At 44.5% G+C, this 24,211-nt stretch overlaps 1 protein-coding gene across 1 annotated transcript in view; it reads left to right on the top strand.

Annotated features, from left to right (window-relative positions):
- pou6f2 (POU class 6 homeobox 2) overlaps nt 1-24,211 on the top strand; it is a 67,301-nt gene that overhangs the window by 588 nt on the left and 42,502 nt on the right. The window contains exons 2-4 of the mRNA XM_086150993.1: nt 315-492; nt 14,349-14,446; nt 21,587-21,806. Of these exons, the coding sequence (XP_086007119.1) occupies nt 321-492; nt 14,349-14,446; nt 21,587-21,806 (490 nt within the window). The 5' untranslated portion in view covers nt 315-320. The remainder of the gene's footprint in view (nt 1-314; nt 493-14,348; nt 14,447-21,586; nt 21,807-24,211) is intronic.

Here is a 24,211-nt window from a genome sequence, read left to right as displayed (position 1 = left end):
TTCAGGACCGCGGGGTTTAATGGTAAAGCCTCGCGATCCGTAACAGTTCTTCGCCAGGCAGCAGCCGGCAGTATCAACGGGGTAGCACCAGCCTCAGATAAAAGGGAGAGCGGGAGAGGGAGGGAGCAGGAGAGAGAGAGGGAGAGTGATGAGTGAGCAGTTGAAAGGAGAATCTGGCTATAGAGAGAGTGAGTAGAGACATAGAGAAGGAGCCAGTTAGGGTGAGACACCGTAGCACATCTAACCAGGGGTGTTATTGTCTTCCCCCCCCCTCCCTCCTCCCTGTCTCCCACCTGGGCTCCGGCTCCCACCAGGATCCAATGATTACGGGGCAGCTGAGCAAGCCGCTGCTCTCCCTGCGCGGCGACATGAGTGCAGCAGAACTCCGGGCGGACGACAAGGCGGCCACCCCAGACAGCGATCTGAATGACGAGCCCCTGCTCCTGCCCTCCGAGGCCGCGGACGGAGAGGGCTCCCCCGGCAAGCTGTACGGTAAGCTGCCTTTCCCCCGACTCCTGCTCCTTCCACCGCCGGGCTGCCGGCCGCGACAAGGGGGAGGGGGGGCTCCGTTGCGAGGACAGGTGTCAGACAAACTTAGTTTAAAAAGCAGCCGACGAGTAAACACCATCCTCCTCCAGTACCTGGACACGTTGTTTCAAATGTTTCATCTACTCTCGGGTTTTCTTAAGGTTGGCAATTAGCTGTAGTTCCCAACACCATGCGGTGTTGATTTCGGAGACTTTTTTTTTTTTTTTTTTTTTTTTCCAATTTCTCGTGCGGTGCCTTGCAAAATGCTGAGCCGCGGTTTAATTCAGTCGTTTTGATTCTTTATTAGTCTTGCTTGTTTTCCAGCAGGCGTGCATAAACACTACTGATCTTTGAGCTGCAAGTGACCAAAAACACGAGCACTGAAATCACCAGGGCGTTCTTTCGTGTTCTTGCAGCTCTAATATTTATTGTAAAAAAGTTGAGAAACTACTGAATAGATTATAAACATGAGCAAATTAAAACGGAACGCATTAAATACTCCTGTTTGTGAGGGCCTGATGCTTTCACTTGTTAATTTTTGATACTTATTATTGGTTTGCCTTGTCCAAGTGTGTGTGTGTGTGTGTATGTGTGTGTGTTTGCTCATACGGTCTGCATTGTTTATAGGGCCTCTTTATCCTACAATGAGCATAATGTTATTAATTAAATAGTGACAAAAGCGCTGCTTTTTGCTATAATTATATAGATAATAAATTGGATTGTATTGAGGTGACATTCTGACTTTTTTGAGAAGAATTTAAAATCTTGGATCAGATAATATCTCGCCAATTTTATCCTTCTATCAGAATGACTGTTTGACGTTGTGCACTAGCTTAAAAGCAACGGTGGACTTGGATTTGCGTGAAACTCGCCATTAAAATTGTCTCCTGTCACTTTTAGAGGCAGATTTGTTTTTAGGCAAACACTTTGCCGAGTATCCCGACAGATCATCATCATTTAGCTTTTTTTTCTTCTTCTCATCATTTGTGTTTGACGACGATGCAAGGGACAAGCGACAAAAATGCCTCTTTAGACGTCTGTTTCGTTTAAACATTCACACACACTTTCACGCCTCCTCTGCTTCAAGAAGTCTGCATGGCGAGTTAAACTCATTATTTGTGCACGCGTTTGCCTCCATGTAATTGATTTATTCCTAGCGATGAATTAACTCTGCGGCATCTCTGAGATTATAGTTGAGATTGTTTTTGATGGAGCGTTAGATTGTGTGTGTGTGTGTGTGTGTGTGTGTGTGTGTGTGTGTGTGTGTGTGACCCTCTGCCTCCTGAGTGCTGGCAGAGAACCCTGGAGATGGCCCACTGTTCTAGCTCTCCAAACACTCGTAAACAAAACAAATGAGATTTTGCATTTAAACGCTGTTAAATGTGATCAGGACTGTTTCAGTTGTCTTTTTATCCCTCCAATCGAGAATAAATAGGGACTGGAGGTTTCACAACAAGGACCGTGTACTGTAGGATTTATATCAACCGTGCTGCCGTTTCAGTGAATAAGCCTCAGGTCCCCTTGTTTGGTCCTCGTCCTGCTTTGCGCCCCGTTGAATGGTTTTGCATTTAATCACATTTCCAGCCAGTTCATTTCACGGCTAAACTGTCATCTGTAGGCGGCACTAAATTAAACAGTAGCAATTTATTTCAGTCGATGCTATGCCCTGTGTAAACTCTGAATGCTCTTGGTCCATTTGATGCATCATGTTATCTCCCGGCCTGTCGTCTTAGAGGACCAGGCCGGCCCGTTGTAACTCTTGAATTTTTGGGCGCCGTCTCTGTGCCCAGTGGCGGAGCTCTGGGCTGCGCCAGCGGCAGGTTTGGTTGAATCGCCGCTGGCGCAGCCAAGAGCTATCTCTCCGCTGTCTTTTTGACCCGAGGAGACACCGCAGTGATGTTTTCTGCAGTTGGACAAGAAGTCCACAAAAAAAAAAAAGAAAAAAAAAAAAAGAAGGAGAATCAGCTTCCTACTTTGAAATTTCCCAAGTGTTAAGAAATTAATGGGAAAAGTTTGGGGATTGTGACCAGTTGCCTCTTTTGGCTTATTTATTTTGTATATGTTATGAATTAATGCTAACAGGCACATCTTGTTCTCCAACAGTTTAGCCTTTTGCAAAGGCATCCCCACGAGCCCCGGATTTTAAAAAAGCGACTGGCCGGGACGAGTGATTTCACGTTACATCTTGTCGAGGATTTTAACGCATAGAAGTTTTGTGGGTTTGTCAAACCCGTTGTGGCAAGATTGTATCTGTGTTTGCACAAAACTTTACAAATGTAAGACAATGTGACCATTATACTGATTTGAAAAACTGCCCCAAACTTGAGATTCACATCAGCCAGTCATTTGCTCCGCACACTTTTTAGCTCTGCAGAAACAATATCAGAATATTACATGCATCTTGGCACGGCATGAGAAATATGATTCTGCGTCAGAGGACTAAAAATGGGACAGTTTGGCTGTTTTATGCCTTTTTATTTTGCATAATCTCAAGCCGGTCTTGTTGACAGTCTGACATAAACTCCCTTATCAGAGAATTTGAAAAAAAAAAAGCCCACGCTAATAGTTTCCAGTAGTTAAATGTGCTTTCCTTGAAGCAGGGAAAAAAAAACCCTGACGTTTAAATACAGCACAGGGAGGTGTTTAATTCAATTCACTGTATTGCTTCCTGAGAAGATGCTATATAGATATTTAAGATCTGGAAACTATTATTACATGTGATCGTTGTTCACATAATTTGTATTCCTATTCCAAGACCAACCAAAACGTTCACTGTGCATGACATGCTTTTGTTTCAGTGGGTAAATACGCTGCACAGGGGTTTACGCTGCCATGACAGGTAGATGTCTTCTGGAGACCATGACAGTTGCGGTCATGTTTGTCCACATTAAATTGTCCACCTTCTGCACCCACCACACGCTTTCTGCATTGGTGAAAGGGTTGCTCTCCTCCTAAAAGCTCGCCTGTGCAAATAGTCTTCCACTTCAGCTAACAGGGGCTATGAAGCACCACAAACATCCTGCCGCCTTGTATTTACTCCAAGTAGAAGTGGACATTAGGTGGGAAAGCTGTTGTTAGTAGGGCAAGCAATTTTTTTCAAAGGACGTGATGGTGTTAGATGCGTACAGTTTCTGTCTTCTCTTCTCAAGCAAATCTCCCCCTTTCAGACATCAACAGACAAGATAATAAGACACTCAGAGCACAATTCCGTATTATATTCAGCAACCAAAGGCTCATCTCTTGTCAGTTTGCATTTACTCTCCCAAGGATGTGACGCTTCTATCATCATGCTGTCAAAGAGTGCTGGGCAGAACGACAGGAGCACTCATTTCATACACTTACTGTCTGCATGAAATGGTCTGCACTTATACGGATTCTGCCAAAATGGTGGAACGATTTCACAAAGGTCACCTAGAGACTGCCCCCCTCCCACCCCGCCCTAAAAGAGCAAAACAAATCCTTCATTGATTTCTGCGATCGGAGGTCATTCAGAACAATGACCAGACGTCATATTCGCTATAATTTTGCACTTTTTTTTATTTCTTTATTTTACAATCGTGTGAAATTGATATGTAAAGCCATTTAATCCGGATTGTTCGGTAACGTTTTCGACAACGCAAACTTTTTTTTGCGCTTTCGGCGTTTGTTTAAAGAGCGTCATCGCTCAGCAAGCACACAGGTGGGCCACCGTGAGCGAAAGACCTGTAGGGGTTGCGGAGACTGCGCTCAGATAGTGCGGAGAAAGACATAAAATAAGTTAGAAATAGAAGTTTGACTTTGATTGACATCCTCTGTGGGTCTTTTTTTCCCCCCTCAATGTCACAGTACAGTATAGCAGAATGCATCCACTCATTGTATTTGAAAAGCCGGCATAGTGCAGTGCACGCTTCATGATATATATTTGGGGCAAAGCTTTCGTCTTTTCCCTATTCCCTTTTGTAAATTTACACACTAATATAGACACACAAAGGCACGCGATCACACACACATATGTGCGCACACTGCTGGAGGCGGGGGTTCTTATTATTTTTGTGTAATCAGCTTAGAGAGTGGGATGCATGGTGGGATAGGCTGCTTGCTGATGCAAAGAGCCTTGTAATGTTGTGCGGCGAGGTTAAGTAATAAAGTGGTGCAAAGCAGCGCCGAACGGTCCATGCAGAGGAGATAATAGTGGATAAAGGAGGCCGGGGAGGAACGAGTCTCTCCCCAGGAGGTGGATCTCATTATGGGGATTCAGCTGTCTGCGCAAACTTGGAAACCAGCTTAATTCATGCTTGTAAAGCAGGTGTAAGACATCTTCTTATGTGTCCGCACTGCCCGTGGCTGCAGCAGCATAATCGCTGTGTGCTGGCACAGAGGCACATTTGAGCACATCAGGTCATCGGACCTCGCTGGATGCTTGATTTATTATTGTTATTATAATGTTATTTTATTTATTTATTTATTTATTTATTTATTTATTTATTTATTTGCTGAAGAAATTACTTTGACCGAATTCCAATTTAATTCTCCATGTTGTCTTTTTTTTTTTTTTTTTTGAATTAGAAGTTTTGCAAACGGGAAAAAAAAAGCGGTCTTTCAAATGAAAATGTGCACAGACAGCCCGGAGAGGACTCAAACCGAATTTGCATTTGTTTTACTCTCTTTCAGCCCGCCAATCATTTTTTCCAAATAACCTGTACATGATGAGTGGTGTGTACTTCACAAACTGCATCAGTGAGCCTTTTATGTGGCGCTAACCAAGAGACGGCGCATTCGCAGGTACAAATGCGGCCGGTGTTGTTTAGATGTAATCGAAGCTACAAGGGTCACGTTTTGGGAAATAGGAATTACGGTCTTGTCTTTGACTTGTGTGGCGTGAACCAGAGATGCATCCCTCAGCCCCTGTGTCCTTCACAAGCCTTTATTATTTATAACACTCGCTCTTTGAGCAGTGACCAGTGCTAATGCATAACCTTCTGTCCTACCGGCTGATTCGCTTCCTTTGAAACCAAAGATTGAGGCAGGAGAAGTGGGTGTACGGTGGATGAGGGAAGGGTGTGGGCGGGTGCAGGGAGGGGGGCGGCGGTATAGGGCAGTGGAGATCCAGGCTATCGAGAAGTTATTATGTTTTTTTTTTTCCTTTATATCTGAGGATGTGGAATAACACTGTGATGCTTCTTTTCTCCAGAATAGAGTTATGGGCTTCAAAGCAATACTATTTTCTGACATCCCTCCTTCCACCATTTCTGCTCCACCAGAATAATGCCCTGGGTGGGGAAGGGAGGGGCGGTGCATCTTAGCTACATGATTATTTACTTGTTTCCCCTGTTCCCAGTCCGTTCTGCAAATATAACAGCAAAACGGAAATAGTCACCGCTGATACAAGACTTTTCCCCCACTTTCCCCAGATAAACTCATTTTTAGATAAACTCCATTTAGCTCTGGTTCAGTGGAGGTAAGATGCTCTTGTGCAGCCCGCATCGCCTGATGTTATCTTACAGGGATTGAGCCTGTGCTGCAGTGCTGGTGTGATCCATTGTTATTATACCTCTATGACAGAAGGGCAGGCAAAGGGGGGCGGGGGTGGGGTGGGGGTGGGGGTGGGGGTGGGGGCTTCGAGGGGGCAAGGGGTAGAAAGTGGGACATAGGCGGCATTAGGCCTAGATAGCCCGGGGGGCTCGGGCTGATGTGTCAGGGATGACATGTGGGTGTCTAGGCCAAAACACACAAACATGGACACACACACACACACACACACACACACACACTCCTCGCTGGACTGCTTTCACACCCCACCGGCTACTTCAGGATGTCCTGCACCTGACCATCAACAGCGCTGCCTTCATTGTCATAGGAGTCTGGAGGCCCATTTTTAAAACACTTTATATTTCTACTCTGATTTGTTTTGGCTTTTCTGATCAATCACTCAAGCAGCATGCTGAAAAATTGCACTAGATACCCAAATGACAAAAACCTGCAGTAATCATCTATACTAATGGCCTGATGTAAAGAGGGATGACAAAATAGGCTGAGACGGGAAATAAAACTGGAAAGAGGAAGAAGACATAAAAGACCAGAGAAACTGACAGCGTCCCTTGTTCAGATCGGAGCCAGCACAGGAAATATTAACCTTACAGTCTCATTTAAAGTGAATCCATAGGACGGCTTGTTTAAGTCTTGAAGTTGGTGATAAAATAAATAAGATTAGATAGAATGAACAAATGGCAGCATGTCACAGCACTTCATATTATCCTTATATGTAAATGTAAAAAAGTAAAAAGTAAAGTAAAATGAAATAAACAAATGGCAGCGTGTCATAGCCGTGCAAAATTCTCGCATTTGTCAACCTGGAAGAAGAAATTTCTCCCAAAAACGTGTCCGTCCTAGCGCTTGTGATGACCGCCTGCGTCCCGACAAGGACAAAGCCAACTTATGCTTTTTGTGCCTCCAAAGCTCCTAACCCGGTGATGGCGAGAGGAGCAGGAGGAAGCTCTTTTCCATCCAAAACTCATGTAACCGTAACACTTATTTTTCTTTTAAACGAATCAAAACATTAGGAAAGAGTCAAGAATGTCTGCTGATACATTTCCCCGGAGTAAGTCTGCGCTGTTTTGTCTCGCCCATAACGACTAAAGCTGGAAATCTGGAAAATATTTAGATCACAGGGATAAAATGCTGACAAAGCGCGAAAAACTTCGCATTAGGGAAACTTGAGCCAGAGAGTGGCAATCTTGCTCATAAATTATGGATGGATGAAGTGCTGTAATTGTTTTAGTTGCAGTCGCAGGAGCCTTGGGTTTAGATACAGACTAAGATGTATGACAGAGCCAGAGAGGCCTTTTTGCAGCGCAGGCTCGTCCGCCGCGGCCAGTAGAATCCTATTTACAGCAAATATCATTTAAGTAATTACAAAGGAGGAGCAATAGTGTACCAGGCATCTCCTAAAAGGCTTACAGCTCTCCAAAGCTAGTCTTCATCTCGCCGTCCTGCCTCTGCTGATGGCCGTAAAAGGATGAAAAATAATTCCGGATTGTTATTTGCCTCTTTCAACCCTGAGCTAATCAGGTTGACTTTGCTTCGGGAATGAGGAGGACACCCCATAACAGATGTGCTCGTGTGTAAAGCGTCCCCCACCCCCGTAAAGATGCAATACAAAAGCTTCCCTCCCTCCGTCCGTCCTCCCCTCCTCATCACACCGTCTCTCGTTCTTGACCCCTGAAATGGGCATTGCCTCTTCGCGTAAGTGTTGCTCCACGCGACGTTTATATGCAGATTATAAAATTTGCTCGTCACCAACCGCTGCTTATTCCCGCAAACTCAAGTGTGCTATTTTCTGTTGTTTAAATTTCAAACCTCCGAGTGGAGACATCTATTATCCCATAAAATCCATTTTCACCCCGCCCGTCCCTCCTTGTTTCCTCTCTCTGTCCTCTGAGTCTTTAACAATCACCTCAGAAATCGTCACTAGAGCCGCCGGAGTGTAAAATCCCTTGTATTGGGTCCATTCTACAACACCGCCTCCCACGCGACGCCCCGACTCCAGGATTCCACTTCACGCCGGTATAAGTAATGAGCCGGATTCCCGTCCCTGCTGTAAGGTCCGCACCCCTGCACCGCGAGGAGGGCTTTAAATGTCGGAGGCCCGTCGGGGATCGCCACCCTCCCCGGCTCTTAATTACGGAAACAACGGCTCTCCCGGCGGCCGCGCCGACAGTGTCCGTAGCGCGGCTAATAGTGTTACCAGAAGCCACTCAAAAGTCTCGGGTGATTTTTTGTTCCCCCAAGAAACACTATTGACTTACCCTCGGTAGCTTCTCCGCCCTGGCCTCTAAACGGAGAATTACTTTCCCGCGAGTCCGGCGGGAGCCATCTCGCTAAGAGCACCTGCAGTTATTGGCAACAGATTATGCCCCGTGTTATTGTTGAGGGCTTTGGTGGTAGAAATCAAACACCGAGCTAGTTCGCACATGATCCGGGCCGCAATTAAGGAAATCGGCATAAATCTCAACACCCCGTCACGAGACTTTTAATGAGTCTCCCTCTTCAATAGTCATGCCGTTATGGTGTCCACGTTGCACGAATGAAAGCGCAGGTTAAAACCGCGCGGGACATCAGTCTGTATGTGGATGGCAGCGTGGAGATCCCCTCTTGATGAAAAAGTACAGTTAGAAAGTTGTGTTTTTACCCGTGTTTAAAAAAAAAAAACACAAAGAAAAAACACAGAATGTTCTGACTGAAATCCTCCTCTGTGCACAACAACTACAGAATGGGAAGACAGGAATAACTACCTTTATTTTACACCGAATTCAATGACAGGATGGCGTGCGCTATGTGATTTGCTTCTGCCGTTCCAGAAACTGATACATTCAGTTGCATATGAATGTACGGCAGATACATTTCTTAACATTTGCTTCGGGCGCAGGCATGCCCTCCACCGTACCCCCTTTTCTTGCGCTTGATGTTTTGCACTGTAATTATCTGTACGGCTGTAATTCTATTCATTATAACAATTAGCAGCGTAATCGCTCCATAATCTTCGGCCCGTGTCGGTGACTGTGAAATCACTGTGCGTGGACTGGATTTCAGTGGAGAGATGATTGACAACTTGGTAATAGCAAACACATGCACTCAGACAGACATTTCAAAAGGGCCATTATAAAAATGGGGGTTGGCTGTTCATTCTGAATAGCCTGAATCGTTACCAGGCCTCTCTCGTACATTTGACAACTTACATAATGCGTTTCCACTAAAATAGCTTAAGTGTTACAGCTTCTTTTATGGGCAAAAATTGATTCATAAATGCATTGAGGCGAAAGCTAACATGAACACAAAGCTTTCAATAACGCCCTTTTTATTCAGACTGTCAATGTATGAAGCGGTTGCATTAGACAAGGTGGCATGCTGATTGCTTTATGAAATCCAGGCTAATTGTTTTGCGGGGTAGTCCTCGGGGCACCCTGCATTAAGACAGGCCAAAAGAAGTGAAATAAATACAGCTTTTTGCCCCCCCCCACCCCCGCGCCCTCACTTCGACCACACACACATGAACATAACTCGCATAGAAAAGAAAGGCCCGCTGCCTCGCGTGGCATTGAAAGTCGCTCTCCAGTGGCCACTTTGGTGATCGATGAAAGTGAAAAAATTTATAGAGTGAGTGATAATAGCGATATTTCCGCATCACACGTCATTTCGGATTTTACCCCGAGCTTTTATTTTATCGCTCACCATCGTCGGCTGATCGAGTCTTGAATGAAAAACTAGCATATATAGAGAATGATTACCTTCTCCGCAAATGGTACAAAACTCCGATTTGAGTGACCGAAAGAAGCTCGGATGTTTCGGATGAATGTGCGCGGCCCGTTTTCGCCTCCATTTGGCCTCTTCTTTCATCTCTCCTCACCCCGACACATCCTCTCATTCAATGCTATCTGTTGTGTGACCTGCATGTAATCGCAGTATCAAAGCTTTTTTTTTTCTGTGATTTAAGGAGGTTTTATCAGGTTAATTACCTCCATCTCTACAGGTGTATTCATATACTGTATATAAAAGCTATATTTTATGTCATTTGTATTCTGCAATTCAGTAGAGAATCATTATCATTGTTTATTTTATTTTATTTTTATTTCATTTTGAAAAAAAGGCAAAGCACATATAAAGATTGTAGTCATAAAAAGCAAAAAAAAAAAAAAAAAAAAAAAGGGTTGACAATTGACTCCCTGGTGTATTTCTCCCATCAGATATTTAATTTAGTTAAAGAAATTACACAAATCCTCCGGGGGGAAAAGACGCGCATGTGTATTTATTTATTATTGATTTTTAGCCGAGCGATAAACACGTTACCGTTACAAATATTTGCAAGTGGATGAAGCTTTCTAAGTTATTGTGAAATAATGAAATGAAAGGCTTGGGGAGATTGTTATTCAGCGGGTCTACTCGACTGTTTATCAGATACAATGCATTATTCACAACCAATATCTTAACGGCAATCATGAGTCCTGCTGTCTGAAGCTCTCTGGCGATGCTATGAAGTCTCATTCCTTTATAATAAATTGACAAAGCCAATTATCTACGTTAGGCTCCTCCGCTTATTTAGATGATAATTTGATAATGAACTGATGTAAAAGCTGCCGGGGATTTATGAACACAGTGGAGGCAGCTGATGCTGAATTCTGGGCTTTGCTGATTAAGTCTTCACTGTTTGGAGATTTTTATAATATATATTGAATGTAAGTATATTAATATTTTTAATTTATATACATTTATATGTATTAAATCAATATATATGAATTAATCGAACCATACTTGAGCGAGAGCTAATGGCTAGCAATCAATTATTTTTATGGAAATCAGAACACGTGGGAGAGTAATATCTTCCTCGATGACTGTTTGAATTATTCAAGAAGAGTGGCGCTGTACTTTTACGCGCCGATTTACCGGGAATCTCACCTTCACAGAGTCTTCAGCGTACGTTCACGTCGATTGATCCGAGATCGATTCCAGAAACGGCGTTCTCAGGGTGGGGCCGCCGGCGCGCAGCGGCGCCCATAATGGGGGAAATAATTGGTGAAAAGAGACCGGCTTGTCAAAATATCTACTGCATTGTAGGGTTGATGAGCGAGAGGCTGCGGACCTTCGTGGAGGAGCGGACCCGGCCAGCCAGAGGTAGAAACCAGCTTAGAATAGCTGGCTCCCCCCCCTTGGGCTCTCACATCAACCATCAAATGCTTGAGGTTCATCTGTTGGGTCATTTCATTCACCAATTATTTGGATTTTATGGAAAGATGAGATGATTTTTGCTGGCGGAGGGGAGTTTAAAAATTGTAATACATAAATACACTTGACAGGCAATGAGATCTTGCTGGCGAAGCTATTCAATAGTACGTGTAGTGGGAGGCTTTTGTAAGAAGGCCTGGAAACCGCTGCGTGCCCTGTGTGTTCGACAGCAACAACAAAAAAAAAAAAACACAACAAAAACTCATTCATCTGTGAATAAATAGACACACTGCATCAGGCCTGTAGTCTCTGTTTAAAAGCTGCAATAGTCCATTTAAGAAAATCAATCCCGCAGCGGAAAAGTAATTTTTGTTTTTTTGTTTTTAATTCACCGATAACACCATACGCTTTAACAAAGTAGCGTGGCCTTCAATCCCGTTTCCACGTGGATGATTTGACATCGTCGACGAAATCCACTTCCCTCACTGACAGAGTTGCTGCACCTCACTGACGCACTTCGAGCTTTGGACGTGCATACATTCAAAACAGGTCTCAGATGGCGCACGATTGAGGATTCCATAGTGAGAAAATACGGATTGTCAAAATTGTGACTTATAGTCAGACAAATCAGTTTGGCACATCCTATTTACTTTTTAAAAAGCTTATCAGTCGGAGGGGAGAGGGGCGGTGTCGATATCAGCGATCATTATGGGGGTTTGGTCCCTGCAGCGTCAGCAACGCCTTTCAAAACAATAATTTCTCCGTATTTTCGCCGTAGCGTCACGAGAATCCTCATGACAGTCAGTGCGGTATTCAGTAAAACCGACCTCTATTGTTGTTTTGTGAATTTATTTCTGTTTCCAACTTGTTGAATCAAATATGCACATACATGTATGACAATATATACATGTATATTTAAACATGACTATGCTAGAAACAAAGAATAATATGTGAATATCATACTTACAATCAGCAGTTTACTGACACACAGGAGTTCTTCATTCACTTATATATTTTTGAGAATATGATTTCTATTAAGTGTTGCATGTTTCTATTAAGTGTTGCATGTTTTATTATTATTTATTATTTCATAGATTGACTCCTTTTATTGATGCACGTCCTCTGTTTTTGCAAGCATATAAATCTCTCCCAGTACATATTTGCCGACTCGGAAACATGCTCTGCACACTCCTCACCCGCTTTACTGAACTTCCTCCAATAAAAACCTGCAGCGGGTCAGTCAAAGACTGGACGAGAGCGTGGACGGTTCTATGTCTACAATGAGTCTGGTATAAATTGAATTGTACAAAAATAAAACAAGCTGACCTTGCAGAACTTTTTTCTGCATTCTCCAAAATATCATTCAGTCCATAGTTTAATGAACGTTTATTGTGCATTTTGAACCAAAGGTTCTGAATGAACCTGGACAACATCAGCATCAGTGAGTCTTATAGTTGGACTGATAGATGTTGTGCCTGCAAGTTAGCAATGGAATGCTAGCTTGCGCGATTGATGCGTTTTATATTATAATCAAAATAAAACTAGTAAGTAGTAGAAGTACATTAAATGCTGTGGTGCTTTGATTTGCACTTCAACAAGGATTCCCGGCAAGACGGTCCCAAATTGGAATCTGACAGGAAGGCCTTTTAGTGTGGAGTCCCCACGTTCTCCCTGTGTCTGTGTTGGGTTCCTCCCACAGTCCAAACACATTTAGGACGTTCAGTGGAGAGCCTAGATTTCCCAGATGTGTGAATGAAAGAGTGAATGGTTGCATGCATCAATGTGTGTCCCTGCTCTTGACTACGGACCGTAATGAATGAATGAAGCTGTCCATGGGTTTGATTTTCACTTCTCTTACATCAGCATTCATTGTTAGCACAATTATCAATCCACCAGATTTTTATCTGACTTGAGATGCTCCTAGATGACCCTTTTTTCCTCCCTCCTCAACACTTAAATGGACTCTTCCCTATAATAAAATGATAAGATTATTTGCCCGAGAGTGCTATATTTCCCCCCGCCCGTAAGAAAACAATCATGTGAAACGAGCCTGTGATACGTTTAATTTTTCCGACAGATCTTTTAATGAGATTTACTCTGCGTTAACAATGAGTCCCGAGTTCCGTGTCAATATCATTAGGGTCAGGGGAAGAGGGCCTAAGCGGTCTTTTGGACTCAGCGAGATAGGGATCGCTGTGATACCCGGTCGTCGCTGCCGTTTATTTTCCCCGCAGCCATCAGCGAGCGTATTATCATGTCCCAGTCTGCTCCGCTCTGTTCTGCCCTCCCAGCAAACAGGTCTAATTGTGTCTCGTCGCTGCAGGCGTGGAGTGGAGGGAGGGAGCGGGCTCGGATGAGTGATACTCAGTGATGTAAATGGCTGAATAATATGGCCCCGCCGTTTGTGGTGGAGCACCATCTCTCAGTGGTAATCTAGGCCATCGGGGACCCGCCAGCATGCATCATCCCCCATCAATGAGCCTCTCCGCTGGTTGGTAATTTATTCAGTGCTTCGTTTATTGATAAAGCACTTACATACAGATTCGCTCCTTTACCAACTGCCCTCCAAGCCCCCGTGTAACGCTCTGCGTCACTACTCTGTGCTGTGTATTTATCTGCTCTTGCTATTAAAGCTGATAAAACGTGGTTGCTTATACACACATATATATATATATATATGTATATATACATATATATATGTATATATACTGCTCAAAAAAATAAAGGGAACACTTGAACAACACAATGTAACTCCAAGTCAATCACACTTCTGTGAAATCATAGTGTCCACTCAGGAAGCAACACAGATTCATTTTGACTTGTTTTAAGGACATTACATCAAAGTTGGATCAGCCTGGAGTTTGTTTTTACACTTTAATTTTGAGTGTGATTCCTAATCCAGACCTCCATGGGTTGATACAATTGATTTCCATTGATCATTTTTGTGTGATTTTCTTGTCAGCACATTCAATTGTGTAAAGAGCAAAGTATTTCATAAGAATATTTCATTCATTTAGATCTAGGATGTGTTTTTTAAGTGTTCCCTTTATTTTTTTGAGCAGTGTATATATATACATATATATATTTATTTCTCTTTCTGTTCTTTTTCTACATGGATCCCTCAGGAGCCCGCGATGGTTCAGTCCAGTCTGACATCAGCAGCAGTCCGTCTGAGCAGAGTCAACTGGGACAGTCTCACCCGGGATACCCAATGGGTCCACAGGTGTGTGGAGCCCTTTATGCTAAACTGAAGTCTGAACACCTTTCCCATGTTCATCGTTTTTTTTTTTAAATTTTTTTTTTATGTACCTCAGATTTGGACGCGAAGAAAAAGAAAATAGTTCGTATTCATATAAAAATCCAAAAAAAACTGAAAAGGTTTTGTCTGAAGCTGCAGTTTACTTTGCCTGTGCTTCTTATGTCGATCCATTTCAAATACCAAGAAAAGAATAAAATGTGTAATATTTATACACACTGGTGTTCATAATTCAGTTTTATATTTTTTGCATCTATTGAGTGTGTTACATGTTTTTCTTTGTATACTTGTGACTGTGATAAAAACTAAGACTGGGTTTTGTGTTTAATGAAACTTGATGGATGAGAAACGGTGATTCAAAGAATATTTGCACATTTGTGGAGCACATATGAACCACAGGGTGGCCATGCATATGAGTTATTGCTTTTGTTCAAAAAGTCGTTCAAATAATCGTTCAAAACGATTATTTGACACAAGCTCCAGATATTAGGCGGCCACTGTGTCAAACACAGGATGGGGAAACTCAGCAAAATCATTCACAAGTGATTTTTGTTTTTTTCCCGTCATATCTTGCCAGCATTTGAATTGGCCTCATTTCCTCCACGATGCAAACTCCTGAGCAAAAACACCCATTCATTTAATTCCACCACGCCTGTGGTGAAAATGTGAAATAAAGATCATACAATCAAGGTACGCATTTTGGCAGCGCTGGGTTTTTATTCGAGCGCTTTTGAGACGCTAAGAGGCAGAGGACTTTTATGTCCCTGTGTGTGTTGACTTTCTCTTCCTCCTTAGCAATTCTTCCATATTCCCAAGCCTCTCCAGTCTGCATTATGCTTCCACTTGCCCCAATTAGGTTCACTTTCTCCTTCTTTCTGAGTTAGTGTCTGCAGCATTTTCTCCAACTGTGTCTGCATGAAACAGTTGGAAAACCGCAGTCATGCACTCTTTTTCGCCGTCAACTCTTCACCGTAATTTGTCTTCACCAAATTAAACTGGAGTGGATATCATTTAACTCAGTTTTCCACCTTTCTGCTGCTCCAGAGAGCTATTTCTGTTCGTCCGATTCAAAAAGAATTTATGAAGGGTAATGAAGTGCAAAAAGAAATTGTGGTCCATCCATAGGATTTTTCCTAAAAGCAGTTAAACATCTGTAAGAGCGGGAACTTATATTAATATTACTTTAAATGAATTGCCGTCCAGCCAGTCATGTCCATGTCCTTGTTAATGATGCTGCCCCCATCATTAACAGCATTTGTAATTTTACATTGATTGGGTTTGGATAGTTTAGTTTTGCCGTGAAACCTCCGAGTACACTTGAATGTTCAGATGAGAAGATGCATTTGGACCCCCCCAAAATCTAGGTCGACTGACTAAGAGTGATTCAGGGGAAACCTCATGGAGTGGTGCTGCCTGGCAGCAAGGTCATTGCCCAAAAGTTACATCTCAGAGCTGGTCCTGGGAGAAGTGTTAAGTGGGAAGTGCGTGGCAGCTGGGACCTCCCTATAGGTTCGATGTACCTACAAAGGACCTATGGGATGAGTGAAAAACGCCACCCTTCGGGCTCTCCAGTGGGTAGTGAAAGCCATTGGGGTTTCCAAAGTTTCCAAAAATGGTGGCATACCTCAACCTGCTGTGCCAGCGCTTGGTACTTCAGAGTAGTTCTTGGAAAATGAATGTCACCAATCTGGCCAGGAGCCTGAAGGGTACCTGTTAGATACCTACAGTTAGACCAATTAGAGTGTTACCAGTTGGATATAATTTTGTGATGAGTTAGCTTTAGATCTGAGCCCCTGGGGAGGCACTGGAGTTTCTGCTGGCACAGGGTTGATGTAGGACTAAGGCTTATTAGTATTATTAACCTTAAACGTCTTTGACGTTGGACCATGATGAAATCCGTGATTGAGCATTTATAAGTTCATAGATGTACATTTTACAAGAACAGCAAAGATCAATAATCACCTTTGCAATCTGTTTTTCTAGTCCTACTGAGTGAAGTGTAGAGCAGAACTGTGAAGTGATCCCCAAATAAGAGCATGTTGGACCAGGTTGCCAGGCCACCTGTGGTTGCTGAGGTCAAGCAGGGGTGTGGAGGGAGATCTTAGAAATCATGGCCATAGGTAAGGGAAGCAGACATTAGTCAAGGTCTGATATAGCACAGGGAGACAACTGTTGCTCTTGGATGGGGACGTTGTCTGGATGCTGAAGGATCAACATGAGGAACACCTACAGCCATATGACATGCACTTCACAGAGGAGAAAATGCTGGAAGAGGTTGATGAAGCCTTGCGCATAGCCTCGGTGGAGTTCAGTGTGGTAGACTAGAGTCGCCCGGAGATGTGGAGGCCTTTGCCCATCATGGTGCTGTCTAGGTTCAGCCACAATAAAACGTCAAACTGCTCATCCACCTGTGCATTGGGAAGGCGTTTAACAGGACACTCAGGAAGGACAGTGCATACTGTACCCCATTCTGGTAATGATGCAGTGTAGAAGCAAGAATCAAGGGTCTAGGGGACTGCCCTAATCTGATTTTGAGCTGTGTGAACCTACCATCCCTTTGGCTGCAGCAGTGTTGGGCACTAGGTTCCTTTTTGGAGCCGTGCAGCCTCTGCATAGCCACTGTGAATGTTGTGTCCGTCTCCTCAGTCCAACATCAAAGTGGTGCCTGGTAAATGCTTTGCCCTTTGTCTGCTCCTCAGCGATTCCGTTTGTGGTCTTTATAGATAGAATCTCTGGGCGCAGTTGGTGGGAAGAGAATGATCTGTACCCAGTCTGAATTGGTTTTGCCCGCAGTCTGGCCAGGTTTTGCATTAGCGATGAGGTGAGTAGCTCAGAAATGAGATACCCATCTAGCAGAGGACCTTGTGGTTGACCCGCACTATGAGGATGTTGTATCTCATCTGGCCCGCGAGTATCGTAGAATCCATCAGGAAGAGCTGATATGTGTTGCGTTGGACTGGGAGGCCTGGGTTGGCTTGCTCGGTGTACACCAAACCTTGACCTGAGTCAGGACATGCTGAAAATGGTGAGAAGGGTGGACAATTTCATGATTCCGCTATGCTCCCGGCCCTCTTCTCCTACTGTTATTTCTCAGTGGTATTTATATATTTATTATGTGCCCAAGTCGACGGCTGCTGTTTTCCAACTACACTGCTCTTCATCCAGTTTAATCTCTGATCTGTGTTCTCCTGACGAAAAATGGAAACAGCGACAGAAGTCATTTGTGTACACCAGGAATAGCTTGATCAAGTAAACAGGTGGCAAAAAGTAGCCTAGCTTCACATAGATTATAAACGCATTATTTAATTCTCTAAGACCGCTTTGACGCCTTCATGCAACGTTGGCTAAAGCGAAGCCCATAAGTCATCGCATCATCTTCAAATGTAATCGAGCCGTGGCACTAATGAGCTGACAATACACGCCTTGTCAAAACAAGCGGGGGGGGGACAAAGAGGCTAAGCCCGGAGCCGTGTTAATAGCTCAATCAGGCATTGTCCTATCTGATTGGATTTATTGGGCCGGTGGTGCTGCAGTGTTTAATTAACGTCTATCTCATTAGCGCTGTTCAATGTCACCACTGAACACACATGCCGGCGCACGTACACACACACACACACACACACACACACACATGCACAGTGTCAGGTTCCCGCCACCCTCTTTAATAAGGCCGTTCTTCCTGCACTCAGTGTTACCCAATGACAGTCGATGCTCATCACGATAAACAAAAGGGGAAACACAAGAAGAGGAGAGCCATTAAGTTTTTGCCAGGAGCTTTTATTGGCTGGGAGGAATCCCCCCGTCGAGAGAGCGGGTATGCCGCAGGTGGAAATAACAAATGATGTTAATTAAAAAAACCTTTTCTGATCACAGATGTCCTCACTGCCACCGTGTTTGTAATAGATAAGAAATATACGCCCTCCCCCCCCAAAAAATGGTATCTCTTGCAGGCAGCAGTTAGAGTGTTGGGCTCAGCAGGCGGCTCTCAACAGTCACTGTCTAATATATTAATGCTGTCAGTACAGTCTCTGTGAAGCTAACACTTTTCAGAAACAAAGGCGCTCCGCATGCCATACCCAATTCTCTTGTTCCAGGATCAATATGTTTTGATAGATTCTCGCTCCAAAGCCGGATATTGTTCGAACAACCATTATCCGATGGTAGTTTACCCAACATGAATCCACCTTCCTTCTGTTTCCCACTCGCAGTTAGGATGACAAAAGTCTGCTATCTGGGTGATTATGGGCAATTTCTCAGTGCCAGAGCTGCCAAGCAGATAGAAGGGCCTATTCTCCCCCGATGGGCGAAGAGGCTGGGTACCACATCCAGTCTGGAGTGGGGCTGCCTCCCCATCTAGAGCCCAACACACAACCAGTTTGTACATTTGTGTGCCCCCTAGGAGACCACTTCTCATCACTCAGCTGTCAGGTTTACCGAGACCCGTCCAGCTGCTCTCAAACAGCACCCACGGTGAGGAAAGGCAGAAGGTGAACTGCTGCTGTAAATCTAGACGAGTGATGCCGTAGTTATTTTTTTTATGTCAGACTCTGCGGCTAAGGAGTTAGCTAATTACCCTCTCTGATTTTCACGAACGCGTCCACGGAGGAGATGATGAGGTTATAAACAGGCACAACAAACGCTCTTAAGACCGACGGTTGTTACATGCGTTTAAAAAAAAAAATAAAAAAAATAATAATAATAATAATAATGATGTGAAAATCGGTAAAGTTTCCCTCCGAGAAGCCGAGTGTGTGCCCGGCAGCCGCCCGATTCTCCGTAGCTGCCTGTAGTGATAAATAAGTCAGGCCTACATCTGATAATTGTGGAATTGCTTTTAATGTTATTCCCTTCCATGTGGGGCTGTCTCTGCTGTCAAGCCTGGCAATCTCATTTTGTTTGACTCGGAGATGAAATGTTCAAAGAGCGTCTTTGATTATATGCTGCTTCGGTTCAGGATTAAGTTTAGTTTAAGACGCGAGATTAAACACATGTCACAAGGAGCTAACAAACGGGCCGTCTTTGTTATTGTCCTTTGAGAATTCTTTGAGACGCCGAATTATTAATTCATTTTTTAAAGTTAATGGCAAATGTCATTCTCGATGCTCTCAGAAGCATCAGACATTGTCATTTGTTACACACTGTTGTGTATCAAAGGGAATGATGAGAGAGGAATCCCATAAAGTGTATGTGATTACTCCCGCCAGCAGCAATTGCCTCTTCGTGGGCTCATCCTTTTTAACATCTTAGGAGCACAAACAGGTATTTGTTTGACGTCGGGCGCAGATCTCTTTGCCCCGAGATCCGTCTCGCGCTCCGCAGCTCCAAACCCACGTGACCTTGTACTTCCTCAACTGTGATCGCACGCATGTCGGAGCAAGCGCAGGCGTTCGCCAGCGCACCAGGTTATCTCGGCCGACGTGCCTGTCACCTAGGAGCACCGGGCGGGCGCTGCAGCGGCACGGGGTCCTCGCACCGGTCCGGCCCGCTCCCGATGCGACACGGGCTGCAGACGCGTGTGCAAAACAGAAGCAGAGAGCTGACAATTGGCGTTAAAAGCTTGTAAACGCGGGTCAGAGGAGAGGCGTCCGCACACACCTAGCTCCATCCCGAGGCCTCGCCCGACACAAGCTGACACCGTGCTCTTTTATTATGTTGGGCGCGCTCCGCTTTCACGTTTTTAAGAATAATTCCGCTGCATCTTCAGCGTATCTTGTCTCACGCCTGCCTTCCTGGATAAATGAAGTATGACAGCCTCCCGCGCTGACAGTGGCTGAATTTGATTCCCCCTCCGTCATCGCGCAATCTTTACAACTTCTGCCTCAAAGCTCCAGCTTTTAAAAAAAAAAAAAAAAAAAACATTTTTGGTGTGTTTCCAAAACCGCTTCTCCCCCGAAAACACGCATTTGAAGCGACATTCCACTGTGTGAAACATCCCAGGCAATACCCCTGATAACATATCTCCTCCGCAACAGGTGTGACGCCCCGGATTCCACTTTTACTAATATGAATAAGTTTAAACGAGTCAAGGTTGTTTTATATTCCTCATCAAAAGGGTAAAATACCGATGCCCCCCTCCCCCCCCCCACACACACACAAAGCGCTGTGTGTTTCAGGCACAGTGCTGCAGTGCCAGGGATTCGTTCGATGGGATGAAATAGAAATCACTCTGCGTCTCTGTGAAAGGAGAAATTCTCAGCTCTTTTGGCAAAGATTGGATTTGATCTTTGCGCGCACCGACAGCGGTGTGTTTTTGACTGTCAGCCCGTGACACAGCACAGCCCGGCACAACGGCAGTTATCAGAAGCATTGATTAATGTTACAGTCACTCCTGGTGACATCTGTTTTACGGTGCCTTGACCTTGTCCACCCATTGATTTACATTATTGGCCTCAATTTACACAAACTGGATGTTAAATAGTTGATTAAATGTATTTTACCTTCCCTGAATTGGTCCCCCTGCACATTTAGCACATCCTCTTTGTTTTTATTTGCATGATTAGATGCCAGAAGAATGTATTTTTATCTACACACAGATATTTCATTTGAAGTCAGACATAAATAATAATACTACTAATAATAATAATTATATAGTCATTATAATTATTATTACAGTAATAATAATAAAATGAAATTAACAATAACAAAAGTATAATGTTACCATAACATAATAATAATAATAATAATAACATAAATATCAAATAATCATTATTATATTGTATATTTAATATGAAAGGTTTTTGTTTGTTTTTGTTTAACATTCCAGGGGACTCCTCTGTCTATATAAAGTATTTGCACCTTTGAAAAAGAGTCATTAAAGATTTAATTCCATGCAGTAAAATTTTTGATACGAATACTGTTTCGTGTTCAAGCTTAAGTAATTATGTGCTCCAACATTAATAATTTTGTTGTGATAAAGGCTGTTGCTGGGGGTTTAAACAAAAGTGTGGACATTTCCAGGTAAATGGTATTCAGTATGGTGTTTTAATGCTAGAGGTGCCTCTTAGCAAAAAAAAAAAAAAAGCTTTATTTGCATGGGTGTGTTTGTGTATAAAATAATTCAATTTATTTTTAAAATAAAGAAACTGAGTGTGTGTGTGCCTTCCACAGTCTCTGCTGGTGGCCCAGCAGCTTGCCAACGCGGTAGGTGGCGTGATGTCGGGTGCGTCTGCGGGTATGAACCAACCCATCCTCATCCCCTTCAATGCCGGCGGACACCTGGGAGGCCAACAGGGCCTGGTCCTCTCCCTGCCCACGGCCAATCTGCAGAGCCTGGTGGCTGCTGCTGCTGCAGGGGGCATCATGACGCTCCCCCTCCAGAACCTGCAAGGTAAGAGCGAGGGCACACCGATGCAAGTAAACCCCACTGGAATACAACAGGATCATGACACGGCACAGCAGCAGGCGTAACCAGCGCACACACATACCCAGCCAGGCCCACATTGAAATACCGGTTTGGGTGCATCATGTTTTTTTTTCTCCCCCCGTGCATTGTGATCGATAGGATATTATAACCATATTAAGCGGAAATCGGTGAATGTTAAAACGCAGAGAGTGTGCGATACTTCCATCGCACTACTTTTTGGTTCGTTTTATTTCCCGAATGTTTTTCTCGAGTTCCCGAGCAGGTAAGAATCCTTCGGGGGTTTGTGTCCCAAAAAGCTGCTATCCTCAGCCTGCCCGGAGGAGCAGCCGTATTAATTACAGGTCACCGTTTTGCAGGGCAGCGCAAAAGCACTTTATGCCTCTTTCCTGTGCATAAGAGTGCACTGTACTTTACTTTTTTATCTCTTTTCCACCTCATCTGTCCGTCCACCGGCTGTACTTATCTGTGCCTTTTAAACTTTAATGCTCAAATGCTCCCTTTTGATCATAGTTGTAAATGGTTTTCATTTTAATGTTTAAAACATTGTCTATTTTATACCATTAGATTGAGAGATAGATGGGAAAACTGTCCGCCATAAATCTTGGATGAGGGAGCCGCACTAATGTCAAAAGATGCCGGGCCGCATGTAAAGCAGTGTGTTTTTGGGATGAAGATTACAATAATGCCGGTGCGGCACAAAGTGCAGGGGAGGCTCCCTTCATGTCGGGGGGGGGGGATGGAAGAACGTGTGCCCTGAGTGAGGAACTGTAGAGGTAGAAGCCTAATGGACACAAACATGCATAAATAACAGCAGCAGCCATTGCTGTGGGCAGAGCTTTTAATAAACCCACGTCTATCCCGCTCAGCCCTTCAATGGATCCGTCAGCGGCGGACGATAATGGGCCCGGCGGGCCCGGCGCAGTCACACTTCCGCAGATATCCCCGGTGGCGATGTGAGGTCCGGCCCCGGAGGGGGAGGGCGGGGGGGGGGCCCTCGCCGATCAGACGAACTGATCAACAAACACATTGTCAGGGTGTCAAAATAAATGCCATAACAAACACCTCTCGCCAGTCCTCGTCGAACAAAGCGGCGGTCTGGAATGCCGCATCCCGATAGGATCCTCAGACGCGGAGAGAAAACACTGCTGGAGAAATGCCTCCGTGGCAGATCTTTTTTTTTTAGCGCGGGGACTGACAGTCCGCCTGTTCGCACATCCTCCTATCTGAAGGGGATGCGTTGAAGGGACCTCCGCCGAGAGAAAGTGACACAAGTCACGAGTGAAGCTAAATGTCTTGACTGTGTCCAAGCCCCTCTGGCCACGTGGTGCTCCTCCGCTCTCCCCTGTCCGAGCTCATCACAGCTTCTCTGAATGAAGCCTGCTGGCACAGCACCTCTGTCAGACAACTGCGACTCTGGCCTCTGCCCACCCCCCTCCCGTCTCCCCCCGGCCCCTACGGGTCTCCGAACCTGATTAATCACACATATAATCCAGCGTCTCGCTGTCGCCGGGGAGCAGTCGGCTCATTTCACGACCTCGGGAGCGAGTGCGCTTTGCAGCGCTCACGCTGCTTCCTCATTAGCGTCAAATCAGACGCAAGACGACTGCGAGGCGCGGTAATGAGATGGCGGGAGGAGCACGGCCAATGGCTGTATTTAAATCTAATGAGGCGTCTAATGACCAGCTAATAAGGCTGCTTGTCTTGGGGAGTGGGTGTCCGAGGTCGGGGGAGTTCGTTTTACATCACACCTGGAAAGACGCGATTGCCTCCTTTTAAATGTGACATTTAATAAGCTAGATCGTCTTGTTTCGAGAGGAAAATAGAGCAGACGCCGACGATGACGGTGTCAACAACTCGCTCGACTATCGAGCGAGGGGAACCAGACCAGACTGCTGAGGGGTTCGGACGTCGACGAATGAATAAGCATCAAATTAACGGGCTTCTTCTCCTAAGTCGGGCTGATGGCTTAAGCGAAACGGCGGCGGCGTCGAGGCCGATTTCGTAAACACGGCGCAAGTGGTTATTCGTCAGGATGATTTACACCCCGCAAACGCGCGTCGGAAAAACAAATTCCCCACCAAGCGGAGCAGGGGAGGAGAGTTCTCCAACTTCGCAGGGACCAGAACTGGGCCGTGAAAGAAATGTGATGGCGTTAAAGAAAAAAAAAAAAAAAAACAACAACAAACATATGATTTGTGACGATTGCGGATTTAAAGGAAAAAAAAAACATCAGACCTGAAGGTGACTTCCTCTCGTATTTTTAAACAGGATTTTATTTTGCGCGATTTTCCTAACAAGCACAGCGTGACGAGCATACTTGTAAAACTAGCTGCATCAAAGCACTGTACGTGCAATACTCAATGGAGGAC

The sequence above is a fragment of the Fistularia commersonii genome, chromosome 8, assembly GCF_037954325.1.
Source record: "Fistularia commersonii isolate RoL2024-O1a breed Wild chromosome 8, RoL_Fcom_v1.0, whole genome shotgun sequence".
Lineage (NCBI taxonomy): Eukaryota > Metazoa > Chordata > Actinopteri > Syngnathiformes > Fistulariidae > Fistularia > Fistularia commersonii.
This window is presented reverse-complemented; position numbering and strand designations above follow the sequence as displayed.